General features: G+C 40.2%; 1 protein-coding gene across 1 annotated transcript in view; it reads left to right on the top strand.

Moving 5' to 3' along the window:
• PLBD1 (phospholipase B domain containing 1) overlaps positions 1-24,499 on the top strand; it is a 68,253-nt gene that overhangs the window by 42,813 nt on the left and 941 nt on the right. The window contains exons 7-10 of the mRNA XM_049693873.1: positions 17,390-17,590; positions 17,698-17,838; positions 22,177-22,362; positions 23,043-23,149. Of these exons, the coding sequence (XP_049549830.1) occupies positions 17,390-17,590; positions 17,698-17,838; positions 22,177-22,362; positions 23,043-23,149 (635 nt within the window). The remainder of the gene's footprint in view (positions 1-17,389; positions 17,591-17,697; positions 17,839-22,176; positions 22,363-23,042; positions 23,150-24,499) is intronic.

Here is a 24,499-nt window from a genome sequence, read left to right as displayed (position 1 = left end):
TGGAAATCTTTCCCTTGTTCCTGATCTTAAAGGGAAAAGTATTCAGTCATTCACCATTAACTATGATGTTAATTGTAGGTTTTCTGGATACCCTTTATAAGGTTAAAGAAGATCCCATCTCTTCCTACTTTGCTTAATGTTTTTATCATGAATGAGTGCTGCATTTTGTGCAGTTCTCAGCTTCTATCTATGATCATATGATATTCATCCTGTATTAATATGGTGAGTTCCACTGATTAATTTTCAGATATTAAATCAACTTGGCATTCCTGGGATTAACCCCACTTAATCATAATATATTATTCTTTTTTATTTATTTTTTATTCAACATACTAATATTTTGTTAAGGATTTTTTCATCTAGTATTCATGAAACATATTGGACTGTGGCTTCCTTTTCTTTTAATTGTTTTGGTATTGGTAAGCTTGTTCTTATAAACTGAGTTTAGAATTATTTTTTCCTTCTATGTTTTCTGAAAGAGTTTGTGTAGGACTGCAATTATTTTTTTCTTTAAATGTTTTAAAGAATTCATTGACTAAGCCATCTAGACATGGAATTTTATCTGTTGGAAAGTTTTTAACTATGAGTTCAATTTCTTTCATTAATATAGGTCTATTCAGGTTTTCTAATTTTTCTTGAGTCAGTTTTGAAAATTTGTGTCTTTCAAGGAATTTGCCCATTGACTCTAATTTATCATGTTTATTGATATAAAGTTATTTATAATATTTTTATTTACTTTTTAATGTTGGTAGGATCTGTAGCTAAGTACCTTTAATCATTCATGGTATTATGTCATTTTTTCTTTATCTGTCTAGCTAGAGGTGTATAAATTTTATTGATATTTTCCAATAACCAGATTTTCTTTTCATTGATTTGTTTCCTATTGTCTATTTTTCTTCCTCATTGATTTTCATTCTTATCTTTATGATTTTCTTTTTCTCTACTTACTTTGTGTTTAATCAGTGTAGTTTAATAGAGAGCCAAAGGTTTTGGCAGGGACTAGCTGAGATTTTAGAGCTAACTCTCTCTGTGGTTTTCTTGTTTCTAAGGTTTTCTCTAAATTTCCACTTGTTCTTCCAGCTTTGGATTTTGCCCTTTGATAGCTGGAGCAGTCTGAGCTGTATATGAGCTCGGAGCAGAGCACCCTCTGTCAAAGTTGCAGCAGATTTGTATATCTCACCAGTAAGAATTTGGTCTTACAAGGGTAAATCTCTCAATTCTTTCTGGTTTTATCCCAAGCTCTTTGGCATCTCTCACATCCTTGCATAGTTAGTGGTCAGCCAGGAAACTAGGCAGAACTTATGTTCAGATTTTGGATCTCTGCTCTTCTATACTTCTCTCTTGCTTTCAAAATTTCCCCCTTTGGGACTTTCCTGGTGGTCCAGTGCTTAAGACTCCCTGCTTCCACTGCAGGGGGCATGGGTTCGATCCCTGGTCCGGGAACTAAGATCCCATATACTGCGTGATGCAGCCAAAAAAAAAAAAAAAAAAAAAAATTCCCCCTTAAATTCTCAGATATCTACAGCACTGAACTTTGAATGCCATCTCAAGTCACTATGGCTGCAGTTCCCCACCACCAGAGCTGGCAGTGGGGGATTAAGGAATGCACTCAAGCAATGAAGCCACATACTCATATTCTTTTTTAAAAAAATTTTTGTTTGTTTGTTTTGCCGCACTGTGCAGCATGTGGGATCTTAGTTCCCCCACCAGGATTGAACCTGTGGCCCCTGCAGTGGAGGCGTGGAGTCTCAGCCACTGGACAACCAAGGAAGTCCCCGTACTCATATTCTTAACTAATAGGATCACTGCTCAGTTTTTCCCTGCCTTTGGTCATTTTCTGGTACCTTCAACTAGTTATTTTATATAATTTTATACAGTGTTTATCCTTTTTACTTGTGGGAGAAATCATCAAATTTCTTTGTGCTGCCACTGGAATACTCACCCTTGGTATGAGCATTTTTATTGCCTTTTAATGCGTTTTACCCAAATGTTTTCCATGTTAACAAAAGTATCACAAGAGCTCCTGGTCGAAGCCTTTGCTAATTTTCAGGCTGAGTCAGCTACCCCTCCTTTCAGCTTCCTCGGTGCCTTGTGCAGTTTCTTCAGAGCCCACGTTCTGTATTCATGTCTGCATCCTCAGGGCCAGCAGAGAGCCTTGCACGTTGTAATCACTGAACAAATATTTATGCAAGGAAGGAGAAAAGGAAGGAAGGAGGAAAAGATAATGGGAAGAAAAAAGAAAGGAAACAGGCAGACAGATTACAGATAACCCCTTCTGATGTGGACAGGTGGAAACTGGAGAAAGAAAGACGGGAAATGCAGTGAGAGGTGGAGGAGGGGCTGCCTGAGAGAGCATCATCTATCAACATATCACAAGCTCATTGTTTTCTCTTCATCCTGCCCTCCCTTTTATACCCTTGATTTGAAAAGAAGAGTCCGAGATGTTCATGAATTGGTATCAAGGCATCTCAGATGCAAACCTGTATGTTCAGCACAGGGATTGGACCTTGAAGCCAATCCTTTGCAGCCACCCTGACTATGAATGACATGAATAGGGCCCAGCTAGTTTTATGGGAATTGGGCAGCACCCAAGATTTAAGTAAGTTACCTTAAAATCGTTTGTGCTTAACTTGTTATTGAAATAAAAAGAAAAGAAGTAATGTTTGTTTAGCTTCTATTTATGTGCCTGGCATTATAACTGACACTCTGTGTATGCATAATACACATTTGGTGTGTATCATGTCACTTAATTTTCATAAAAACCTAACAAGGAGGGTATTGTATCAGCATTTTTCAAATAAAGAAACAGGTTCAGGGAAGTTAAATACCCAGCTCAGGAGTTGGGCACTGGGGTTCAAACACGACGTATCTGACTATAAAATACCCAGTGTTCGTTTTCAGAAATGGTTCTGTTTGTATCTAAGTTAAATGGCTAAAACTAAAAGAGCCATGAACTCAAAGGACCTCCTGGGATGAACTCAAAGGACCTCCTGGGATGCCAGGTGGGTGGAGCTTTTGTGTGGGAACAAAGTGTTTTAATTGAGGATTACAGTAAATAATGATGATGCCTGTGAGGCTGAGGCTTCATGCTTAACTATCTGTAAGTGGAGCTCTCTGGAACACACTTAGTGTATTTCACCAAGCATGCATGTGTTCCTACTTTGCATCACATCTGGGCATCCCATCACCTCCCACACACATGTACATACCCCTTAAAATTTCCTCTGGAGCTTGCTAAAAATGCAGATTCTAAAGTGCCATCCATAAGAATTCTTATTTAGTTGATCGGGGCTGGTGCATTTGTAACAAGCACCCTAGGCGATTCTAACATATTGGGTCCAAGCCCATCCTTTCAGACTCTGGCAGTCTTTCTGGTCTGGGTAGCCATGACTTTGCTCAGCCTTCTCCTGTTTGAAGTTCAAATACTTGAAAGTAGGTGCACAGGGAGATAAAAGAATAGTCTCAAAGCCCCAAGAAAATGTAGTCAAATCTCCTTCATAATCCATAATGTTATTACTTTCATGTGTTATTAAATTGCCTCTGTAGTTGTAAACATTTTTAATGTAATTGTATAATTACTTTTATTAATTTCATGTTACCTCTTTTATCTTAGATCCTTTGATCATAAGGCTGAAATATATACAAACAATCTGTGATTTAACACATGCCAAGATTCATATCTTCTGCCTTTAAAAAGTAGAACCAAAGGAGGAGAAGAAATAAAAGTAGAACTAGGGCACCCATTCCAAAGGACCATAGATAGATTTTGTAGCACTTCATTTCTGCTTTCCTAAGTATCAATACCTTCCTTTTGTTTTGTATTCCTCTTTGGCACCATCCCAGGATATTGATGACTTCTGCCAGGCCACAGCTGTCTTGAACATCTTTCCCCACCTAGCTAAGGAAGCTTCCTGCCTTCTATCTTTCCAGAAATCCCACCTTATTTTCCACACTTTTCTTGACTCACTGGTCATAAGGTGATTTTCCCCAACTCCACCCTGTCTAAACATGCAACCCCCCATGATTCACTCTCTTCCCAATTGCTTTGAATGCATTTGCTCTATTGTGTAGAAGTGTTGTCACTGTTTGCCATGACTACCTATCTGTTTCCCTCACATCTGTCAGGCGTATGTTGTAGTGGAAAAGGCATGTGTTGAGGTTCAGTCCTAAATTTATTCCTGACAATGCTGTTTATTAGCTTTAAATAGCTAAATATTTTTTAAATTAGCTCATCTAAGTGCTCTTTTTGTGAAGATCAAATGATAGTATCCATCCTTCTAAAGCGGGGTTTCTGGTGTGTCGTAGGTACACAGTGAATGTTAGTGACCACCATCTCTTTCTTCCTTGGATTTAATGGTTATTTATTGAGCACCTACTATGTGTCAAATCCTTTTCTGGTGCTAGAGTGAACAAGACAGAAAAAGTTCCTGCCCTGGTGGAACTTACATGCTATGGGATAGATGGAAAAGGAAACAGTAAACAAGCAAATAATATAACCTAAAATAATTTATTATTGAAGAAAAACAATTTTATGTGGATAATAACAGAATATTGGTTAAATGTAAGCTACCTCTTCATAATTACTTTCTATAGTCTTTAAGAGATTATTATTATTATCTTAGAATTAGAATTACACTAATTCTTTTATTTGGGCCACTGCAGGGTATTCAAACTCCCGAGTATGGCTTCATGTGCTTGAATATCTAATAGTATGAATCCTTCATTGATCACCTGCCTATTGCAGGATTAAGCAGAAATCTGCTAAAAAAAATACATACTTGATAGAAGAATAATTACTGTAAAGTGAAGGGGAAATTGATTGGTTCCAGTTAGGACCTTGGCAGGAAGAGAAGTAAATGAATGCCATTCTGGAAGGTAGGAAGACTGAGTCCATTGCAGAGTAGACAGAATAAACGGCTGGAGGATTTCATGTCCTGGGATAACAAGGAGAGCACAGGCTGCCTTTTCTTAGGCAGGAAGCGGAAGACTTTCCAGCTGTAGACAGTAACCTTACATAGGAGTTCTGGTGGAGACTCAGAGGGGAGCAGAGGTGGGCAGAGAGGGCAGTCTGGGCATATGCCTTTTGAAGAAGCTCCTGAGGGAATTCTGATACAGTCTCTGGGCTGAGACCCATTGCACAGTGCTTGAGATACAGTAAGTGTTTAATAAAAATTTATTGACTGTCAGACTGGCTTAGAGAAATCAGACAGCCCAGCATAGGTGGGTGCTTTTCACAGGTCTGAGAAGTGATACAGTTCCTCTTCAGCTGTGGGAAAAAGCTGAGCAGAAAGGCTGAGTATGGCGCCAAGATGTTACTTTGTTTTTTCTCTCTCTTTTTTTTTTTTTTTGCGGTACGCGGGCCTTTCACTGTTGTGGCCTCTCCCGTTGCGGAGCACAGACTCCGGACGCGCAGGCTCAGCGGCCATGGCTCACGGGCCCAGCCGCTCCGCGGCATGTGGGATCTTCCCAGACTGGAGCACGAACCCGTGTCCCCTGCATCGGCAGGCGGACTCTCAACCACTGCGCCACCAGGGAAGCCCCTGTTTTTTCTCTTTTTAAAAAAAAAAAAAGAAAGAAAAGAGTTCCCAAAGTGTCACATCCATCTGTGTTAAAATCAAATGGCAGGGCTTCCCTGGTGCCGCAGTGGTTAAGAATCTGCCTGCCAATGCAGGAGACATGGGTTCGAGCCCTGGTCCGGGAAGATCTCACATGCCACGGAGTGACTAAGCCCATGCGCCACAACTACTGAGCCTGTGCTCTAGAGCCTGCGAGCCACAGCTATGGAGCCTGCGTGCCACAACTACTGAGCCTGCGCACCTAGAGCCCGTGCTCCGCAACAAGAGAAGCCGCCGCAGTGAGAAGACCGCGCACCGCAACGAAGAGTAGCTCCCGCTCTCTGCAACTGGAGAAAGCCCGCGGCAGCAGTGAGGACCCAGCGCAGCCAGAAATAAATAAATAATTTTTTTAAAAAAAGAGAGAAAAGAATCAAAATAAAATTAAAAATTTTAAAAAATCAAATGGCAGTAAGACATTTCAAAACAAAATACGTTGTATAATTGGATTACTATTATTATATTAGCTACTGCTGAACCTCCAAATTTTGTGCTGGAAACGTGATTATTATTGCTTTTGAGTCCACACGTCAGCTAAATGGTTCTTTCTGGTGTCTCCGCTGGGCACATCGTGCATCTGAGGTTGGCTGGGGTTGGGTGTGCAGCTCTGCTGACCTTGGATGAACTCTGTAGCACTTTGGGGGACTGGCCAGCTAGAGGCTGGCCCTCCTGCACGTGGTCTCCCATCCCAGAGACTAAATTAGATTGGGCTGGTTTACACTGCTGTAACAGGGTTACAAGAGGTGAGAAGAAGTGTGCAAGGTCTCCTGAAGCCTAGACTCAGAACTGGCGCCTTTTGTTAGCCGAAGCGAGTTCCGGATCCAGCTCAGATCTAAGAGATGGGGAAACAGACAATGCCTCTTTCTGGGAGATGTTGCAAAGTCCCGCTGCTGAGTATGGATAGAAGGAGGGGTGAGGAAATGCAGCACAGCTATTTTTACAATCATGATCCACACTCCTGACCCTGAGTTGTATGTCATTTATGTCCTTTGTCAACACTGAATCTACTCTTTTGGAAGGAAGGAATGTGTGTGGTCTTCAGAGGTTTGGAGCAGCTAATGCATGTGATATGCAAATAAGCACATTTTAAGTTTTTTATTTTATTTTTTAATGGTTTATAACATGGTATAAGTTTTTTGTGTACCTACATATTATGTTTCGACTTCTCTATATACTGCAGCATGCTCATTCCCAAAGGTCTAGCTTCCATTCCTCACCATGCAGTTGACCCCCTGTATCCATTTTGCCATCCCCCTGCCACCCTTCCCCTCTGGTAACTGCTGCTCTGTTCACTGTATCTATGTGTTTGTTTTTGTTTGGTTTGTTCATTTATTTTTGTATTCCACATATGAGTGAAATCATATGATATTTGTCTTTCTCCATCTGACTTACTTCACTTAGCATAATACATTCTAGGCCCACCCATGCTGTCACAAATGGCAAGATTTCATCTTTTTATGGCTTAGTAGTATTCCATCATACACACACACACCACATCTTCTTTATCCATTCATGTGTCTATGGGGCACTTAAGTTGTTTCCATATGTTAGCTTTTTTTTTTTTTTTTTTTTTTTTGCTGGTACGCAGGCCTCTCACTGTTGTGGCCTCTCCTGTTGAGGAGCACAGGCTCCGGACGCGCAGGCCCAGCAGCCATGGCTCATGGGCCCAGCCGCTCTGCAGCATGTGGGATCCTCCCGGACCGGGGCACGAACCCACGTCCCCTGCATCAGCAGGCAGACTCTCAACCACTGCACCACCAAGGAAGCCCCATATGTTAGCTATTTGTAAAGAATGCTGCAGTGAGCATAGGGCCGCATATATCTTTTTCCAATTAGTGTTTTCATATTCTTTCAATAAATACCCAGAAGTGGAATAGCTGGGTCATATGTTAGTTCTATTCTTAATTTTTTGAGGAACTTCCATATTGTTTTCCACTGTGGCTGCACCACTTTACCTTCCCACCAACAGTGTATGAGGGTTCCCTTTTCTCCACGTTCTCTCCATCACTCTGGAAGGAGAGAACCATTCTGACAGGCATGAGGTGATACCTCATTGTGATTCTGACAGGCATGAGGTGATATCTCATTGTGACTTTGATTTGCATTTCCCTAATAAGAGTGATGTTGAACTTCTTTGTATGTGCCTGTTGGCCATCTGTATGTCTTTGGAAAAATGTCTTTTTTAGCTTCTCTGCCCACTTTTAAATTGGGTTGTTTGTTTTCCTGTTGTTAAGTTGTATGAGTTCTTTATATATTTTGGACATTAACCTGTCATTTGATATATGATTTGCAAATATCTTCCCTCATTTGGTAGGTTGTCTTTTCAATTTGTTAACGGTTTCTTTTGCTGTGAAGAACCTTTTTAGTTTGATGAGGTCCCATGTGTTTATTTTTGGTTTTGTTCCTCTTTCCTGAGGACATATTCAGAAAGATATTGCTAAAACCAATATCAAAGAGCATCTTGCCTATGTTTTCTTCTAGGAGTTTTATGGTTTCAGATCTTACATTCAAGTCCTTAATCCATTGTGAGTTGATTTTTGTGTATAATGTAAGATAGTGGTCTAGTTTCATTCTTTTGCATGTGGCTGTCCAGTTTTCCCAACACCATTTGTTAAACAGACTATACTTTCTCCATTGTATGTTGTTTGTTCCTTTGTCATAAATTGATTGTCCATGTATATGTGAGTTTATTTCTGGGCTCTCAATTCTATTCCATTGATCTCTGTGTTTTTCTGCCAATATCATGCGAAATCAAGGAGTGTGACACCCCCAGTTTTGTTCTTTTTTCTCAGAATTGTTTTGGCTATCTGGGGTCTTTTGTAGTTCCATATAAATTTTAGGATTTTTGTTCCATTTCTGTGAAAAATGTCATTGGAATTTTGATAAGGAGTGTACTGAATCCATAGATTGCTTTAAGTAATATGGACATTTTAATAATGTTAATTCTTTCAGTCAATGAGCACAGAATATCTTTACATTTGTGTCATCTTCAACTTCTTTCAACAATGTCTTATAGTTTTCAGTGTTCACGTCTTTCATCTCCATGCTTGAATTTATTCTTAGGGATTTTCTTTTTGATGCAATTATAAATGGAATTGATTTCTTAATTTCTCTTTCTGCACAACAGATTTCTGTATACTGATTTAGTACCCTGAAACTTGACTGTATTCATTTATTATTTCTAATCGTTTTTAGGTGATGTCTTTAGGGTTTTCTATACACAGTATCATGTCATCTGCAAACAGTGACAGTTTTACTTCTTCCTTTCCATTTTGGATGCCTTTTATTTCTTTTCCTTGTTTAATTGATCTGGCTAGGGCTTGCAATATTATGTTGAATAAGAGTGGCAAGAGTGGATGCAGAAAAAGCTTTTGACAAAATTCAACATCCATTATGATAAAAACCCTCCAGAAAGTGGGCATAGAGGGAACATACCTCAACATAATAAGGGCCATATATGACAAACCCACAGCTAACATCATATTCAATGGTGAAAAGCTGAAAGCATGTCCTCTAAGATCAGGAACAAGACAAGGATGCCCACTCTTACCACTTTTAGTCAACATAATATTGGAAGTCCTAGCCACAGCAATCAGACAAGAAAAATAAATAAAAGGAATCCAAATTGGAAAGGAAGAAGTAAAATTGTCACTGTTTGCAGATGGCATGATATTATACACAGAAAATTATAAAGATGCTACTAAAAAACTACTAGAGCTCAACAGTGAATTTGATAAAGTTGCAGGATGCAAAATTCATATACAGAAATCTGTTGTATTTCTATACACTAACAACAAACTGTCAGAAAGAGAAATTAAGGGAACAGTTCCATGTACAATAGCATCAAAAAGAATAAAATATCTAGGAATAAACCTATCTAAGGAGATAAAAAGACCTGTACTCAGAAAACTATGACACTGATGAAAGAAATTGAAGACCACACAAACACATGGAAAGATATACCATGTTCATGGATTGGAAGAATTAATATTGAAATGACCATACTACCCAAGGCAATCTACAGATTCAATGTAATCCCTATCAAAATACCAAAGGTATTTTTCACAGAACCAGAACAAATAATTCAAAAATTTGTATGGAAACACACAAGACCCTGAATAGCCAAAATAATCTTGAGAAAGAAGAACAGGGCTGGAGGAATCATGTGCCCTGACTTCGGACTATACTACAAAGCTACAGTTATCAAAACAGTATGGTATTGGCACACAAAAAAAACAGATACATGAATCAGTGATACAGAATAGAGAGTCCAGAAATAAACCCACACACTGATGGTCAGTTAATCCACAACAAAGGAGGCAAGAATATACAATGGAGAAAAGACAGTTTCTTTAATAAGTGGTGCTGGAAAAACTTGACAGCTACATGCAAAAGAATGAAATTAGAACATTCTCTAACACCATATAGAAAAATAAACTCAAAATGGATTAAAGACCTAAATGTAACACTGGAAACCATAAAAGTACTAGAAAAAAACATAGGCAGGACACTCTTTGACATAAACTGTAGCAATATTTTTTGGATCTGTCTCCTCAGGGAAGGGAAACAAAAGCAAAAATAAACAAATGGAACCGAATTAAACTTTTGCACAGCAAAGGAAACCACTGACAAAACGAAAAGACAACCTACTGAATGGGAGAAAATATTTGCAAATGATGTGACTGATAAGGAGTTAATATCCAAAATATATAAACAGCGCATATAACTCAACATTAAAAAAAAACCCAACTTGATTAAAAATGGGCAGAAGACTTGAATAGATGTTTTTCCAACAAGACATACAGATGGCCAACAGGCAGATGAAAAGATGCTCAAAATCATCAATCATCAGAGAAATGCAATTAAAACCACAATGAGATATTACCTCACACCTGTCAGAATGGCATCATCAAAAAGAACACAAATGACAAATGTTGGTGAGGATGTGGAGAAAGGGAACCCTTGTACATTGTTGGTGGGAATGTAATTGGTGCAGCCACTGTGGAAAACAGTATGGAGGTTTCTTAAAAACTTAGAAATAGAACTACTATATGACCCAGCAATTCCATTACTGGGTATATATCAAAAAAAACAAAAACACTAAGTTGAAAATATACATGCACTCCAATGTTCATAGCAGCATTATTTACAATTATCAAGATATGGAAGCAACCTAAGTGTCCATAAACAGATAAATGGATAAAGAAGATGTGGGATATATATATATATATATACACACACACACACACACACGCACACATATATGATGGAATGTTACTCAGCCATAAAAAAGAAATATTGCCATTTACAGTATTACTAGAATCTTCCCTCTTGATACTGCTTTTGCTTCATCCCATAGATTTTGGTAAGCCATATTTCCATTTTCATTTGTGTCTAATTTTTAAAAATTTCTCCTTTGATATCTTTGTTGACCCAATAATTGTTCAGTAGCATGTTGCCTAGTTGCCACATATTTGTGATATTTCTGGCTTTCTTCTTGTAGTTGATCTCTAGTTTCACACCGTTTTGATTGGAAAAGATGCTTGATATGATTTTAATCTTCCTAAATTTATTGAGACTTGTTTTGTATCCCAACATATGGTCTATCCCTGAGAATGTTCCATGTGCACTTGAGAATAACGTGTATTTGCCTGCATTTGGATAGAATGTTTTATATATGTCTATCAAATCAATCTGGTCTAAGGTTCATTTAAGGCTGCTGTTACCTTGTTGACTTTCTGTCTAGATGATCTATTCACTGATGTAAGTTGGGTATTGAAATCACCTACTGTTATTTTGTTGTCTCCCTTTAGGTATGTTAATAATTGCTTTATATATTTTTGTGCTCCTATGTTAGGTCAGTATATATTAATAACTGTTATGTCTTCTTGACGAATTGTCTGCTCTACCATTACTTAATGTCCATCTTTGTCTCTTGCTACCATTTTTGCCTTGAAGTCTGTTTTTTCCCATGTGAGAATGGCTACACCCACTTTCTTTTGGCTGTCATTTGCTTGGAGTATCAACTTCCATTCCTTCACTTTGAGCCTATGTTTCTCTTTAAAGCTGAGATATGTCTCCTGGAGGCAGCATATAGTTGGGTCTTATTTTCTAATCCATCCAGTTATTCTGTGTCTTTTGATTGGTAAAGTCAATCCATTCACATTTAAGGTGATCGTTGATAGATGAGGACTTAGAACTGCCATTTTATCTTTTATTTTCTGGTCGCTCTGTATCTCCATTGTTCCTTTTTTTTTTTTTTTAAAGGTCTTTATTGGAGTATAATTGCTTTACAATGGTGTGTTAGTTTTTGCTGTATAACAAAGTGAATCAGCTATACATATACATATATCCGCATATCTCCTCCCTCTTGCGTCTGCCTCCCACCCTCCCTATCCCACCCCTCTAGGTGGTCACAAAGCCCTGAGCTGATCTCCCTGTGCTATGCGACTGCTTCCCTCCATTGTTCCTTTTTCCTTGTGTTTCTGTCTGCCATTTTAGTATGGTGGTTTTCTATGATGTTTTTCCCTATTTCCCCTTGTTTTTATGTTTCCTCTCTCTGCACTAGATTTATGTTTTGTGGTTACCATGAGATTTGTATGAAACCTATCATGGATAAAATTGTTCTTTTTCTGCTGATAGTATCTTATCTTCATTTGCCTACATGGGTTTCTTCCTTTTCCTCTCCCCTTTTTACATTTTTGTCGTCTTAAATTATTCCTTTTTGTGTTGTTTGTTACTAAATTAAAGTAGCTAGAGTTATTTTTACTGCTTTTTTCCCTTTAATCTTTATGCTGTAATTAAGTTTTTAACAACCTATTCTGATATAGAATAAGTTGCAATTTTTTTATTCTGTCTGTCCAGTTACCATTTTACTCAAAGTTTTGTGTACAGTACTTTTCCCTTTTCATTTCAGGTAGAAGAGCTTCTTTCAACGTTTCTTTTAAGGCACATCTAATGTTGATGAGCTCAGTCAGCTTTTGTTCGTCTGGGAACGTCTTTATTTCTCCTTCATATCTGAAGGATAACTTTGCTAAATAGAGTATTCTTGGGTGATGGTTTTTATCTTTCAGTATTTCGAGTATGTCCTTCCACTCTCTCCTGGCCTGCAGAGTTTCTGCTGAGAAGTCTGCTGATAGACTGATGGGGATTCCTTTGTAGGTTACCATCCTTTTTTCCCTGGCTGCCTTTAGAATATTCTTTCTTTGTCATTGACTTTTGACAGTTTTAATATACCGTGTCTTGAAGAAGGTCTTTTTGTATTGAGGTAATTAGAAGTTCTCTTGGCTTTGTGGACTTGTCCATCCAGTTCCCTCCCCAGGTTTGGGAAGTCCTCAGCTATTATTTCTTTAAATAAACCCTCTGCACTCTTCACTCTCCCTTTTCCTCCTGGGATACCCATTACCCTAATGATGCCCTTCCTAAAAGAGTCAGATGGTTCTAAAGGATTTCTTTACTTTTTAGATCTTAATTCACTCTCCTCTTCTCCCTGTATCATTTCTAGATTTCAATCTTTAAGCTCACTAATTCTCTCTTCCATGTGGTCTGCTCTATTTCCAGTGCTTTCTAATGCATCCTTCATCTCATTTATTGAGTTCTTCGGCTCCAGAATTCCTATTTGGTGCTTTTTTTGAATTTCAGTCTCTTTGGTAAAGTATTCCTTCTGTTCATTCATTTCATTCCTGAGGTCATTGAACTGCCTTTCAAAGTTTTCTTGTAGCTGGTTGAGTATCTTCATGACAGCTATTTTGAATTCTCTATCAGATCACAACATTCCGTGACTTTAAATTTGGTTTCTGGAGGACTGTCATTTTCTTTTTGTGGTACTGTGTTACCGTGGTTCTTCATGGGGCTTGATGAGTGCTCCTCTGCCAGTGCATTTGAAGTGGTGAACATGTTTCTTCTTTAGGTAAAGCTTTTTTTTTTTTTCCCTCACTTGATTGTAGCTATTCACTAGGTTAGTAATTAGATGCCTTTCTTTTGTTTCCCAGTAGGTGGCGCTATAGCACAAGTTTTTGGTTTCTCTTACCCGCGCTGGTTATTTTTGAGAGCTGGCACTTTCCACCCTCCACTGTCCGTGTCAGAGGTGTCGCCTGGTGCCCTCCTTGTCACTATTTCCGTCTCCAGGGTTGTCGGTTCCTTGCTGCTGCCGGTGTTGCTGACAGTGCCACCTGGGGCACGGAGATGGCCGGCACTGCCTTCACCGTCCCTCTGGTTCCACCTACTTTATGTGTTCCAGTCCAGTCCCTTAGATGACAGAGGTGTGGAACTCTCCAGCATGCTGCTGTGTTGGGCCGAGGAACCTTTGTTGAGTCATGGAAGTTTTACTGGTTTTACTGGTCGTAGATTGAAGGGGAGACACAAAGGGAGTGTCTCACACCCCCCATGATGTTGATGTCACTCTTCCAAATGGGCACATTTTAAATATATTTGATAGGATCGTAAGGGTAAACTTTTCTGTGTTTTACTAAGCAATAGGTCTAAATGGAATCAGAGGAAAGTGGTCCTTGTTCATGTTTACAATTCAAGCGGTTACATATTTTTTAAGTCCTGAAAGATGCTTTATTAACGGTAAGAGTTCTCTTATTTCTTGATTAAATTTAGCAAGAAGGTTACTATGAAATGTTACTTGCTGGCTGGCTTTCATACTGAAGTGTTTCACTTTACCCTGATCTAAAAGAGTGTGCCTTCCAAAGCTACTAGTGACAGATAAGAGCAGGAATACAACTTTACACAGTCAAGGAACATTTGTTTCTCTTATAATGCACTGTTCCAGGACTTTGTCCCCTCTCTGGGGCTTTTCCATTTTTTAATCTTAAACTCTAAACTATAGAATTAAACTCCTTGACTAAAGTTTTCTGTAAGACAATTTATCTTCTTTGTTTCAGAGCTCTGGGTGGCCTACATTTCTTTTGTCTTCAACAAACAGTCTTGCTCTTGAATGAAAGACTGCTCCTTTCATGTTAGTATTAGTCACTCACACATATGAAAGAATGCCTGCCCTCTTGTGTCCATAGAGACTGCTACAATAAGGAGTGAATTAGCAAGTTTATCACGCCAGAAATACAGAGTTCTCTCCTGTGGAGATTCCTTACCAGAGTTTGCTCAAGGCTGCCAAGTATGGCTGTACAGTTCAAACACTGCAGAACAACCTCAGCCCAAGAGCTGAATGAACAGTCATTGAGGGACTTCCCTGGTGGCGCAGTGGTTAAGAATCCACCTGCCAATGCAGGGGACACGGGTTCGAGCCCTAGTCCGGGAAGATCCCACATGCCACGGAGCAACTAAGCCCGTGCACCGCAACTACTGAGCCTGCACTCTAGAGCCCACGAGCCACAGGTACTGAAGCCCTGGCACCTAGAGCCCTTGCTCCCCAACAAGAGAAGCCACCACAGTGAGAAGCCTGGGCACCGCAAAGAAGAGTAGCCCCTGCTCACCGCAATTAGAGAAAGCCCGCGTGCAGCAGTGAAACCCAACGCAGTCTAAATAAATAAATAAAATTAAAAAAAAAAGAAAACAGTCATTGAAATTCATCTCATACTTTGCTTGTCAATCACGCCTCCTATGTCTAGACTGTGTCTTCTCAGAGGGGTTGCCCATTAAAATTTCATTCAAGGCTGCCATCCCCTCATAAAGCTTTGCACCACCTGAAGTGTGCATCCTTCTGTCATTTATGCAAATCTCTGTATTGGCTAATGACAGCCTCGTGGAGGCTCATTGTGAGTTAGTTGTACACTGCTCTCATCATGTAACTTTCCTACTCAGAAATTTCCAGGAATTAAAATTCAAAATTGGAGGTGAATGACATCACATAGTCCCAGGTTATCAGAGGAAGGGAATAAGGAACAGAGAGGCAAGAGAAGTGCTAAATTTGTTGGTGGCGATGCAGGGAACTAAAAGGCCGGCCTTCTGACTCCCAGCATATTCGCTCTGAAGTCTTAGGCGATCCCATTATTTTAGCCCACCCCACCTATCCCTGTCAGGTCTAGAGTAAATGCACAATAGCTTGTTTGTTGAGTGAATGAATGAATGACTGTCTTTGCCCGGCTTCCCAGAACACGCACTCTCCTGTGCTACATCTACTGCTGTGCACCTTCACGCATAGTATTGTTCCCACCTGTGATGCTCACTGCTCTCTACCTGGTCAGCACTCACACAAGCTTCAAGACTCAGATCCACTTCCTCCATGAAGCTCTCCTCTTCCAGCCTTCATTAAGCCAGAAGAGGGAGCGCCATGGAGGCTGTGCATAGGTGTTCAGACTTAGCAGAAGAGCCCTGGACTGGATCAAGGACCTGCATTCCAGGCCCAGGTCTGCCAGGAGCTGGCTCTGTGATCCTGGATAGATCCCATCGCCTCCTCTCGGAGCGCCATTGGTGTTGCTCAGTGCATGACATGCATAGTTCTAGTGAGGTGACATTAGGGACTTCCTGAAAATGTATTTTCTCGCATGTTAATAGAAATGTATTTGCTTAAATGTACTGGTTTTGGGGGGAAAAAGCCCCCAAAACATTAGACCCATGGTTCCTTGGATATTATTTTATGTGATAAGGCTAAGTATTTTAAGTTTAAAAAGAGAGCTCATGTAAGGAAAAATATTAAGTAAAGCATAATACAAGTAGTAATCAGACATGGCAAAAATAATAAAGTAGTATAAAAATGGTGGGAGTTTGCGAAGCCCTGGAGGAGCTCACCACCCTGGTTCCTTTTAACTCTCCCTGGGCTCTTCTCTGACCTTAATGTAGCACTGCCAGTTTGTCCATCACTGTTAGTTACTGACGACAATATAGCCTCTTTCGTTGTTACAGCTGTGTCTGATATTCCTTGATCTCTACCACACTCATCACAAAATAAATCACACAATAGGCCTTTAAAAAGACTTGTGGGCTTCCCTGGTGGCACAGTGGTTAAGAATCCGCCTGCCAGTGCAGGGGACACAGGTTCAAGCCCTGGTCTGGGAAGATCCCACATGCCGCGGAGCAACTAAGCCCGTGCACCACAACTACTGAGCCTGCGCTCTAGAGCCTGCGAGCCACAACTACTGAGCCCGCATGCCATAACTACTGAAGCCCACGTGCCTAGAGCCTGTGCTCCGCAACAAGAGAAGTCATGGCAATGAGAAGCCCGCACACCGCAACAAGAGTAGCCCCCGCTCGCCGCAACTAGAGAAAGCCCGCGCACGGCAACAAAGACCCAACACAGCCAAAAATAAAAACAAATAAAATAAATTTATTTAAAAAGAAGACTTGTGGCTCTGCTGATTTTCCAACATTTGTAAAACACATTGACCCAGAGTGTCAAAACCATGTTCACTTTTATAAATGTACTTTTTCTACTTAAAAAAATTAAGTAGACTCATTACATAAAATGTGGAAAATACAGAAAAGGAGAAAGAAAGAAGGCATCCGTATTCTTACTGTCCAACAATGAATCCTGCTAATATCTCCCCCTAATTAAAAGTTTTCCTGGAAAATCCTAGCAAGTGAGGATCTACTCTGTTCGTCATTTTGGAAACTTGGAATAGTCCCGAGTTAATGTATTCTTGTCATCCCAAATCATAAAATCAAAAATTTTCAATGGCAGATCCAGGGATGGAGGTCCACTGGCACCTTTAGAAACGGCAGTTGAGTAACTGCCACAGAGGGGAACCAAAGCTGGGAGAGGATAATAATAACAGCCACTGCAAAATGCACTGTGTACACGAAGCTCTGTGCTAACACTGATGGCTCAGTATTTTGCATATGTGTTACGCTGATTTGTATATTCGTGTTTCCTGTAGGGTTTTTGGAGTCTCTGGACGACTTTTACCTTCTCAGCAGTGGTTTGGTATTGCTGCAGACCACAAACAGCGTGTATAATAAAACCCTACTGCAGCACGTGGTACCCAAGTCTCTCCTGGCCTGGCAAAGAGTCCGGGTGGCCAATATGATGGCAAACGGAGGCAAGCAGTGGGCAGAGGTCTTTTCAAAATACAACTCTGGTAAGTGGCCCTGCAGAGTAACTTTTAGGCATGTACGTACGTTTAGATCTGGAGTTAACCAGTAAAGCCATACCCATGCCCTGTCTTCATGTCTCCCGATATTTCAGGCACGTATAACAATCAGTACATGGTCCTGGACCTGAAGAAGGTAAATCTGAACTACAGCCTTGGTAAAGGCACTCTGTACATCGTGGAGCAAATTCCTGCATATGTAGAATATTCTGAACAAACCGATGTTCTGCGGACAGGTATTTTCTTCATGCTAGAAGTCTGGAAGTCTGATGTGTGTGTGTGTGTGATGGGTAATATGTGCTGTGTGAATGTATGATGCGGGGAGTATATGGTGGGGAAGGAAGGAGGGGAATGCCGTTGCTAGTCACACAGGGAAAAGAATGACCAGGTTCAGCACAACATGTAAAACCTGCCCCTCAAACTCTTACGTGACGGCATGATTACCTTTATGCGTGGACTGGGATGAAGCCAGGCATTCACAATCTTATGACTACTTATGGTTCCAGTGTTACCTTCTCTGCTGGGTTCCCAAGTAAAATTTTAGTTCAGCAACTATTTATGGGAGTGCTACTCCGGCCAGGGACTGGAAAAGCGTGGATGTAGAATCCCCAACACACAGTCTGATAGGGAAGCAAGGCACCTAAAGAAGCTATTAGAGCCCAGAAAGCAAACAGCAGTGATGCGCTCTGGTGTAGCAAACCTGGTGGTGACGCCGTCAGTGGGAGGGATGAGAGAAGGCGGTTCTGGAGGGCAGGGTCACAGCCCAGACGTTGGAAGTACTGGTTTTGGAGTCACATTGCCTTGATTGGACTATCTGTTCCTCAAAATCTTATCCACTCTGTCCAAGCCTCACTTTCTTCATCTGTAAATCCTGACAGTAATGGTACAGGTCCCTAGTCACTTATTCGTAATTACAAAATCTCAAAACTCTGAAAGTTCTTTGTTCCTTTGTCTTTTGTCCTAGCTCACTTGTGGTAGCCAAGTATGACCTGATCTGAACTCACTCGGCAGCAAAAACTAACTTGAACTATTTATGGCCTCTATTTATTCCCTCTCCTCTGGAGAGAATTTATACGTCAGGCTACAGAGTTATCAATGTCTTTGATTATGAGGGGCTCCCCACAGAGACTGCAACATCATCTGTAATTTACACACCATTGCTGTTCTACAATCTGGAAAACCCTGAGTTCTGAAACACATCTGGCCCCCAAGAGTTTTGCGATGTGGGAGTGTAGACCTTTGCAATTTCACAGGGTTGTCACGATAATTAACTGAGATAATTTTTGTGGATTCTTGAGCACATTGCCGACACTTAGCAAGTCCTAACATCTTGCATTGAACGTAGTGCTCAGCACACATAAGAAGTCCTCACTGAATATTTGTTAAATGAATGAAAGAGAAGATGATGTCTGCGTGGAGGTTTACAGGCTAGAAAGGAGCTCAGCCATTTGACAAGGGGACAAGGTCAAACAAATAGAGGCATGAAGACCATGGTGTGAAGGAGAAACTATGAGCCCAAGACAGCTAGAGAGAAGGCTGTGACACGGAAGATAGGTAGTCAGAGGAAAATACAGCCTTTGGATCCTGATGAGCAGTCAGTTTAGCCTTTATACAAAGTCCAGAGATAAACCCATGAACCTATGGTCACCTAATCTACGGCAAAGGAGGCAAGAATATAAAATGGAGAAAAGACACTCTCTTCAATAAGTGGTGCTGGGAAAACTGGACAGCTACTTGTAAAAGAATGAAATTAGAACACTCCCTAACACCACACACAAAAATAAATTCAAAATGGATTAAAGACCTAAATGTAAGACTGGACACTATAAAACTCTTAGAGGAAAACATAGGCAGGGAAAACATAGGCAGAACACTCTTTGACATAAATCACAGCAAGATCCTTTTTGACCCACCTACTAGAGTAATGGAAATAAAAACAAAAATAAACAAATGGGACCTAATTAAACTTAAAAGCTTTTGCACAGCAAAGGAAACCATAAGCAAAACAAAAAATCAGCCCTCAGAATGGGAGAAAATATTTGCAAACGAAGCAACCGACAAGGGATTAATTTCCAAAATATACACAACAGCTCATGCAGCTCAATATCAAAAAAACAAATAACCCAATCAAAAAATGGGCAGAAGACCTAAATAGATATTTCTCCAAAGAAGACATACAGATGGCCAAAAAAAGCACATGAAAAGATGCTGAACATCACTAATTATTAGAGAAATGCAAATCAAAGCTACAATGAGGTATCAACCTCACACCAGTCAGAATGTCCAACATCAAAAAATCTACAAACAATAAATGCTGGAGAGGGTGTGGAGAAAAGGGAACCCTCTTGCACTGTTGGTGGGAATGTAAATTGGTACAGCCACTATGGGGAACAGTATGGAGGTTCCTTAAAAAACTAAAAATTAGCCTTTATCCTTTAGAAAACTGGAGTCTTTGAAAAGGGAGAACGCACAGGTCAGAGAGAAGACAGGAGGAGAATTAGAAACTGTTGAAATAGATCAGCTGAGAGATGAGAAGGAACAGAACCAAGATACGGTATGGATCCTGGGGGTCAGGGCCGGTCCTTCATTTCCCAGGTCCTCGAATCCATTTTGTAACGACACCCAGAGGGAACCGCCTCACTCCAGGGTGGCTCCTGCCAGCTAAATGCAAATAATGTGCATAAAACAGAATTAATTAAGGTGGCAACTTCAAGAAGATCAGATGCTACCAAGTAGCGGACCTACCTCCTCTTCTTGTTGGAAAATCCACCTGAGAAGTCAGATGGTTAGGTGGCTACTTGGTTGGCGTGGCAGTTCAAAACCGAGAACCTAGCTGTCGGACTTGGTTCTCAGAGCCTGATAATCATAGGAAGCCGCTGATTATATGCTGGTAGATTCAGGTTCTTTGCAATCCCATCCCTAGATCCCATGAAGAAATCTACCCTGGGACTAAAACAAGTTGATGCTGATCTGTCTGTAGTTTTGTTTTGTTTTCCCCCAGAGGCAAGAAGAACACAGAGTTAAACTCATTGAGTGTCTACTATATACTTGACATACCTTTTACTTATATTCCTTTGTTTGACCTTCATAACGTATTTCCAGATAAGTAGTTTCGTTACCGTCTTACTGTAAGGGAAGAAAGGCTCAGAAAGAAACATGTGATTTTCCTAAATAATTAAGCGATATCATATAGCCATTTAAAAAAAAAAAAAAAAGTCCCGCAAACCTCCTAGTATTTGGAAGCAGCTGTGATATGCCGATAGAAGCCCTGGGTGATTTTGGTCAGAAGGAAGGCATTCGACCTCTCTGAACCTCTGTTTCTTCCTTTAGAAGGAGGGATGCAATATTTATACATCAGCAGGTATTGTGTTGTTATATAAGATACTCTATTTTAAATCTTTTTTTAGTCATGAAGCTTTATGTGAAGTATAAAGTGGCCATTTTTATTATTCATTTGAGCTATTCACATAGAGAATTCACATAGAGAACTATAATTATAAAAGTTAATATTCATCTAGTGCTTACCAAGTACCAGACCCTGTTGTAAGCTACTCCATCTGTTTGAACTCATTTAACACTCACAATGATCCTTATAAGGTAAGTACTATCATTGTTCACATTTTATAGACTGAGGCACAGAGAGGTTAAAAAATTCGTGTAAGGTCACATACCTAATAATGGCAGGACCAGGCTTAAGGTCCAGGCAGTCTAACTCCCAAGTTGTATAACCTAGGTACACTGCAATAATAAATGTGACTTTTAGCCTGCACTTTCAATGTTGTCTTTATCTCACTTCTTCCTGATGCTGGCTCTGTGCCCCAGAATCAGCAAGGTTGAATGTCTTGTCATTTGTTTTCTCTTAATAAGTTCACCCCCGAGTAGGGGATCCTATAAAACAGTAAGAAGGGAAAAAGGCAGACAAGGGCTAAGAGAATATAGGAGTGGGAATTAATCCCCGAATGCTGAAGGTTGACTGTCCTATAGGCAATACCCTAGGCCACTGTAATCTGAGCTGTTCCCGAAATGTTGATTTTACTAAAGTTGTGTCACACGTTTGACGCCTAGTGTCGTCGGCACACTGTGAAGCTCTGAATGCAGCTGAGCCTTTATGAATGTTGAGCGTCAGAGGAGTTAAATGCCTACTGGAACCATACAGACCATCTCCATTCCCCTCACATTATGAACTCTTCCTTTCCCTCCTCCTGCTAAAAAAAAGGGGTTGGGGGAATGAGGTTAACTGCCTAAGGTCTAGTTATTCAACCCGGAGCCTAGAATTCAGATAATCTTCTGCTTAATAGATTGCTTTAAGAATTTGGGGTGAAAACCCAAAGAACCCTGATGCTTTTCTTCCCCTCATGGAATAATCTAGAGGTCTACCGAGTCTGTAAATGTCAAAGGATCTGTTTGATTGCCAGGGTTCACAGTCATTATTTTCTATGTAGTATCATTTTGTAATTACACAGCTGTGCCAATTTTCAAAAGAAAGTACCACGAATAACATTTCTTTGGTTTCCTCTCTCTTCTGTCTTCCTCCCTGTCCATCCCACCCTTCCCTCCCTTCCACTCCACATTAGGCTACTGGCCCTCCTACAACATTCCTTTCCATGAAAAAATCTACAACTGGAGCGGCTATCCAATGCTGGTTAAGAAGCTGGGTTTGGACTACTCTTACGATCTGGCTTCACGAGCCAAAATCTTCCGGCGTGACCAAGGGAAAGTGACTGATATGGAATCCATGAAATATATCATGCGCTACAACAGTACGTAGCACATTTCTCAAGAATCATTCTTCAAAACGCCTTTTCTTCCCCATGGATAAAGAATCCATGTCATTTTATCATCTCTGTACTAGAAGGAATTATAAGAAGTTATTGAATTATTTAGTATTCAATTGATACTATGCATATTATATACACAACAAATAGAATTTTGTCCTCTTTTATAAAAATGATAGGGAAGAAAATTCTACATTTTTTTTTTAACTGAAAAAGTTATATGTAAAACACAAAAGAAAAAACCCATGTAGGGTACTTTTTTTACCCTACCGTCCCAAACACAGATTTCCTTCCAAGGAGAAAAGCAGCTACTAAAACAGCAATTATTCATAAACACTTTATTTTTGATGAACAGTATCGAGTCAGATTTGTATTTATTTTGTTAAAAAAAAATGTAGGTACATTTGTCCTCTGTTACCTTTCTTCCATCCATTCTTCACTGTGCGAGGTTCTTGAGACCAGGCTGAGCCTGGAGCAGGGGACTTGGCAGTTGCCTCTTCCCAGTACAAGTCGGAGGTGACTTCTGTATATGGGAGCAGGCTGGGCCGAGGAGGTCTCTGGGGTATACGCTCTGATCATCTAGGCTTAAACAGGTCCAGTTTACTGTGGATAAGTGGATCTCAGAATGGTCAGTGCTCACTCTTTTCCCCATCACTGTTTCCTAGATTACAAGAACGATACTTACAGTAACGGTGATCCCTGCAATACCATCTGCTGCCGTGAGGACCTGAACTCACTTAATCCAAGTCCTGGAGGTTGCTATGACACCAAGGTAACACGCTATTGGTTGTTTTGGTTTTTTTTTTTAACTTTTTGTTTTATACTGGAGTACAGCCAATTAACAGTGTTGCAGTGGTTTCAGGCGCACAGCAAAGTGACTCAGCCATATGTAACATGTATCCATTCTCCCCCAAACTCCCCTCCCATCCAGTCATTATTGGTTTTTGAATTTAATTTCTACCAGCACCTAGGCCTTTTCAAAGGCAGAGCTGCAGAGGTTTTTGTGGCATAAAACACAATAATGTCTCTAAACACAAACTCAATTCAGGAATCAGCTTTTTCAGAGATTCTGGTGGTAGGTCCTATCGCCTAACTTCCAGTTCCTGCTCGGCCACTCAGCCGTAAACCACATAATCTTTTATGCTTCTGTTTCCTCATCTGAAAAATGGAAGTAAGAGTACTTGCCTCAAGGGTTGTTGTGAAGAATCAACACTTAATAGCTATAAAATGCTCACAACAGTGCTTAGTGGGTTGTTCGTAAATGTACACGATCATGATGATGATGGTGGTGATATTGTGGAGGTTTTAAGGTTTACCAGGCCAGCCCAAAGTCCAAAGAACATACCGAGAGCAGTGTGATTTCACGTTACACAGGAATTGAATGTAGCTGAAGGAACAAGTATTGGACCAGATGCTCAAGCAATAAAGACTTTTCACTATGCTAGAATTGTTAAGTGCCGTAATGTGTCCACAATATAGGTAATAAAAAGTTTGCAGTGGGTCTAAAGCCCACTCATATAGGCTTGTGAGAACCAGTTGTTAAAACAGTTGACACCAAGTTGATAGCTTGAAGTGGTGGAATATTTACATCGTGGAAATCAGCAAACACTACAAATTGGGGTCTTTTTCCCTCAGAGAGCTAGTTAGTTAAAAATTTACCAGGATTTGGGATGTCTAAGGTTGTGAGTTAGCCATTTAGTTGGTGGAAGGAATCATTCTACCACATCCTTTTGCACTTTTGGCTTGGGCATATGTCTTTTCATTTGCATCTCCAGTCCTAAATTCTAGAAGAAATCTGTTAAAAGCGGAGTTAACTGTTCTATCTGAAGCTCTGATAACTGTAAGAATGCCAACCCCCCCATACCTTATTTTTTCTATCAGCTTAATGTCTAAACAGAAGATGCCTTAGAAGAGTTTGAGCCAAGCTTTAGCCTTAATGACTCTCAAAATGTTGTGTAAGAAAAATTTAGCGGATGTAGCGAGCCTGGCACACATGAAGCCCCAGTGAATGCTTTTGCATTTATTTCTTTTTAATGGCATTTGCAAACATTCAGTAAAGTGTGTGAAAAGTGTTATATCCATTCCAGAACACACAAAGAGAATGACTTGAACTGGGGAGAAC

Source organism: Orcinus orca, chromosome 11, assembly GCF_937001465.1.
Source record: "Orcinus orca chromosome 11, mOrcOrc1.1, whole genome shotgun sequence".
Classification (NCBI taxonomy): Eukaryota; Metazoa; Chordata; class Mammalia; order Artiodactyla; family Delphinidae; genus Orcinus; species Orcinus orca.
The sequence above is the reverse complement of the archived record's forward strand: the minus strand, read 5'-3'. Positions and strand labels throughout refer to the sequence as shown.